The sequence below is a fragment of the Cheilinus undulatus genome, linkage group 12, assembly GCF_018320785.1.
Source record: "Cheilinus undulatus linkage group 12, ASM1832078v1, whole genome shotgun sequence".
NCBI lineage: Eukaryota > Metazoa > Chordata > Actinopteri > Labriformes > Labridae > Cheilinus > Cheilinus undulatus.
In genome coordinates, this window is record NC_054876.1 from 6,350,692 (window position 1) to 6,354,669 (window position 3,978).

A 3,978-nucleotide genomic window follows, 5' to 3' on the forward strand; every position below is an offset into this window, starting at 1 on the left:
TGTTTCTTTATAGAATAAATATAATGAGATAAATGTCACGTATCATCATTTTGCTAAAAAGCATGATAATTTTGGTCCGTATTGCCCAGCCCTGGCAGGTATGTTTTCAGTCAGACAGTGTTTGGACGGCCTCAGGTCCCTTCATCGAGTCCTTCAGATAAATCATTTCTACGGCGGTTGCCTTCAGAAAACAAAATAAAATCTTACAGACAAACAGACTGAGAGCAGTCCTCTGTGGCTGATTGTTGTCGCTCTCTCTCAGCGGACTCTGGGGTTTTAGAGGACCTGGAACTTCCAGGAGTTCTGGTCCTTGTGGTCCAGACAGTCCATGGTAGTGAAGCCCAGTTTCCAGGCCTGCTGGTCCTTGTAGTCCAGGCAGTCCACAGAGGTGAAGCCCAGGGAGGAGGCCGTGCTGTAGCCCTGAGAGGACAGCGAGGCCGGGGACTGGCTCAGGGAGCCCCCCATGGAGGGCACTGTGATGGGGCTGAGGGCCCCCACGGTGCCTGAAAGCTGCGAGTGCATGGGCGACAGGTAGGCACTGCAGTCCAGGCCGGTGAAGTAGGAGGTGGTGCTGGCGTAGCCCTGGGTGTACGCTGACGGCTGCCCGTAGCTCATGGGGTAAGGAGAGGGACGCTGCATGCAGGGGTTCGAGGAGGAGGCCAGGGGGTCGGGCAGCGGCGAGATGGCCGGGCTCCAGATGGACACGGCCGTGTTCCCGGTGCTGGAGCTCGGGGCCAGGCTGGGGCCGGACTGAGCTGAGGATGGGCTGTAAGATCCAGACGGGTTAGGGAGAGGATCAGGGGCGCTTGGTTCCTGAACAGGAGAGGCCTTCTTTTTGGGTGGACGGGGCTTGGACTGACCACTGCTCTGCTGCTGCTGCTGACGGCACTTGGCACGCCGGTTTTTAAACCAAACCTGCAGAGGAGAAGAAAAGTCAGGGGTTAAATGTATATATATAGATACATTTTAATATAAGCTGTATGTTGTTCATTATTTGAGATATGTTCAATTTGAAATCATGTATTTTTCATTATTATAATTTCATAATTTGGGGGGTTTATGTTGAGTTATTTCTATTTTTCTGAATCTGTAATCATTATATGGTTAAAATGAATCTGAAGTCCTAAATTAACTTAAAAGAAAGGTGTAGTTTTTATAACTGTAAATAAATATTCAGGAGTTGAAAACCATTTGTTGTTGTTGAACTTAATAGGATGTAAAGTGTGACTCGTAACCCACAAACTCTAACCAGCTCGGCCTCCATCTTGGCTCTAGCCTACTTCTCTCTTACCTGGACACGTGACTCAGGCAGGTTGATCTTCAGGGCCACCTCCTCCCTCATGAAGATGTCCGGGTAGCGGGTTTTGGAGAACAGAGCCTCCAGGATGTCCAGCTGTGTGCGGGTGAAGGTGGTGCGCTCTCTGCGCTGCTTCCTGGGTGTGGCTGCAAACATGCCAGACACATTGTTTTTATTATTATTATTATTTTATTATTATTATTATTATCATTAGTTAATAAAAAGGGGAAAGGGGGAAGGATATGAGCATCAAGGCAGGCTCTTATTTTGATTTTTTTCTTTGTTTTCATGGTTTTACTGTAATGTGTATTAGTATAGGGAAAAATGAGAGGACAGACTGAAACCCTACAGATAAATGTGATGTTTATAATCCAGATTTCTTTCTGCAGGCTTCCTGTAGAGCCATAGAGGCCAGAGTCTATTTTATAAATAAAAGATCATGAAAACAGTCTGTGGTTCTTTACAGAGTTTAATTTGTACCATAACATTGGTTGTTTTTACTTCACTTATTTAAATAAAGTTTATACAATAGCAGTCATACCCTTCCTCTCCTTTATTGACAGGGACTTTAGTGTTTTTATTTAAGATCGACAGACAGAGAGGAAATTAGAACATTTTGAGTCAACAAAATGAAAAGACAAATGTTTGGAGCATGAAATATCCAACCATCAAATATTGTTTGTCTCTTTAGACAGTGAGCAAAGCGCAGATTAGGTGAGCTTTCGACACAAAAACGTACCTGCTGGTTAGATATTGCAGCTTTTCTGTGCCAAAAAGTTACATTTTTGTCCACAGATTTATCAATAAATGAAAGAATAAACTTTTTTCACATAAATCAATCGGATTCTAACCTCCTCAAATAGTCTGTGTCTCTATAGATGAAATCAGTGCTGTAGTTATCAAATATATATAATCTAACAATCTAATTATTATCATTAAACCTTGTTTTAACTGGACTTTGGATCTTATGAAACCAACACTTTGTCCTCTTTTATTTTTGTCCGTGCGTTCCAGCTTTACGCACAGCCCGCGCGTCTTTACGCACCATTTTGGCTCGATTGTTGTTTGCTCTAAATGAGCAGAAACAACAGCAGAAAAATGTGGAATAGACACTAAAAGTAAGTTGAATAAAATAGAAATGTGTACTTACATGGGTAAGCGACTGTAGTGTGCAGCACATCCATGCCTGGACCGGGCAAATTTAACCCGTTCATGGTGTAATGGGGTTGCTTTATGTAGGACATCATCGTCGCAGCTGGCTTTTAAGTCCTGTCGCTGACTTCAATGTCGGACACGCAACAAACAGCCGAGGCCCCTCAGTGCGCCGCTGCTGCTGCTGCTCCAACAAGTCTGTGCGTCCGATCCAAACGGGGAGAAGCGATGCGCGCGAAGTTCCCAGAAACCTGAACTCTTTTTTCCCCCCTTTTGTTTCTCCCCTCTACCTACAGTTACAACTCTTTCTCTTTCTCTGTGTGTGTGTCAGCTGAGCAGCAGAGCGCACTGCTGCGCACTGAACATCCGAGCAGAGTCTGACTGGCACAGTTAAGTCATCACACAGGTGGAGTGGTCCCTGGATGCCTCTGCGCCTTGGAGAGATGCTCCACTGAGTTTCTTTACCGGCACACGCTGCTAATTAGAGGCAGCAAGTGGCTCCAGCAAACCCCTCCCACCACGCACGCACACATTTACACCCTTAAAGACATGCACGCGCTCCAGTGCGCAGAAGAAAGGCAGAAGGAACAGGACAAGATACAAGAAAGTTTGCTCTTTTGGTTTTAATACTCTGATGACAATTGTAACGTTAATTTTCTTTGTGGCCAAGATTTAAAAATCAGTGCTTCTAGTTTGGATCATGGTAATAAAAATATTTAACGGAGCAATATTGGCCCAACATGAATTTTTAGTAAAAAGATCTAAAAAACTTCAGAGTAAGCTTCATTACACTCATTTTCTGAACTGAAATTGTCTTGAAAGGCACTCCACAAACAGTTTTGAGGCATTTTCCTTCATTATATGGTTAAAAGTTAAAAAATAAGAGTAACTGCTGTATCAGAAGTTTATTTTAAAGGAGATTTCCCCTTCGCTTCTCATTATTATCCTTTAAAGCCTCATTTTCATCCTTCTTATCCAAGGTAAAGATAGCTGTAGCTGCTGCTCTTTTTTTTTGTATTTCATACATCCAAACATAATTGACAGATTACATTTATCTCCTCACAGCTGCAAACACACCCACAGGCTCTCTCTCACAGACACCCAGATGCACAAAAGCGACAAAGCTCATTTGATTTATCATAATATGCTTTATCTGAAAAGTAAGTATCTTATCTCCAGATAAAGGCAGGAAAGTCAGAGCAATCCGTTCAGTGGTGCAGAGGGAAAGGAGGCTGCAGGGAACTTAAAGCTGCTCTGGAGAGGGACTGGATGGACTTTTTGGTGTGAAGAGAACGGAAAAATACCAACAAAGACAGGAGAAGGAGATGGAGAAAGGAGGGAGAGGAAGGATCGAAGATGGAGGAAGAGCAACACGTGGATTCAGCTTATGGAAGCCTCGACGCTCAAGTGTTGCACAGACGAGGATGAAATGAAGCATGTGACTCTTGGAGTCTCTTTTTGTTGGACAATACTTTTAAGAAATATGCTTTAGATGAATTTTGGTGCTAATTATACATTTATTTTATGTT

The 3,978-nt window shown here is 43.5% G+C and overlaps 1 protein-coding gene across 1 annotated transcript; it reads right to left on the reverse strand.

Annotated features, from left to right (window-relative positions):
• Positions 1–276: 276 nt before the first annotated feature.
• crx (cone-rod homeobox) lies at positions 277–2,544 on the reverse strand. The gene is made up of 3 exons (XM_041801894.1): positions 2,448–2,544; positions 1,292–1,443; positions 277–915 (listed from the first exon to the last, which is right to left on the reverse strand). The coding sequence occupies exons 1-3, from the start codon at positions 2,542–2,544 to the stop codon at positions 277–279; spliced, it is 888 nt and encodes a 295-aa protein (XP_041657828.1).
• Positions 2,545–3,978: the final 1,434 nt, after the last annotated feature.

Bases quoted from the DNA above. Each gene is read 5' to 3' on its own strand.
- crx (XM_041801894.1), bottom strand. From the start codon at position 2,544: ATGATGTCCTACATAAAGCAACCCCATTACACCATGAACGGGTTAAAT. The intron at 1,444-2,447 runs GTAAGTACACAT...GCATGTTTGCAG, and splicing joins CACTACAGTCGCTTACCCAT to CCACACCCAGGAAGCAGCGC. The intron at 916-1,291 runs GTAAGAGAGAAG...TCTCCTCTGCAG, and splicing joins TGCCTGAGTCACGTGTCCAG to GTTTGGTTTAAAAACCGGCG.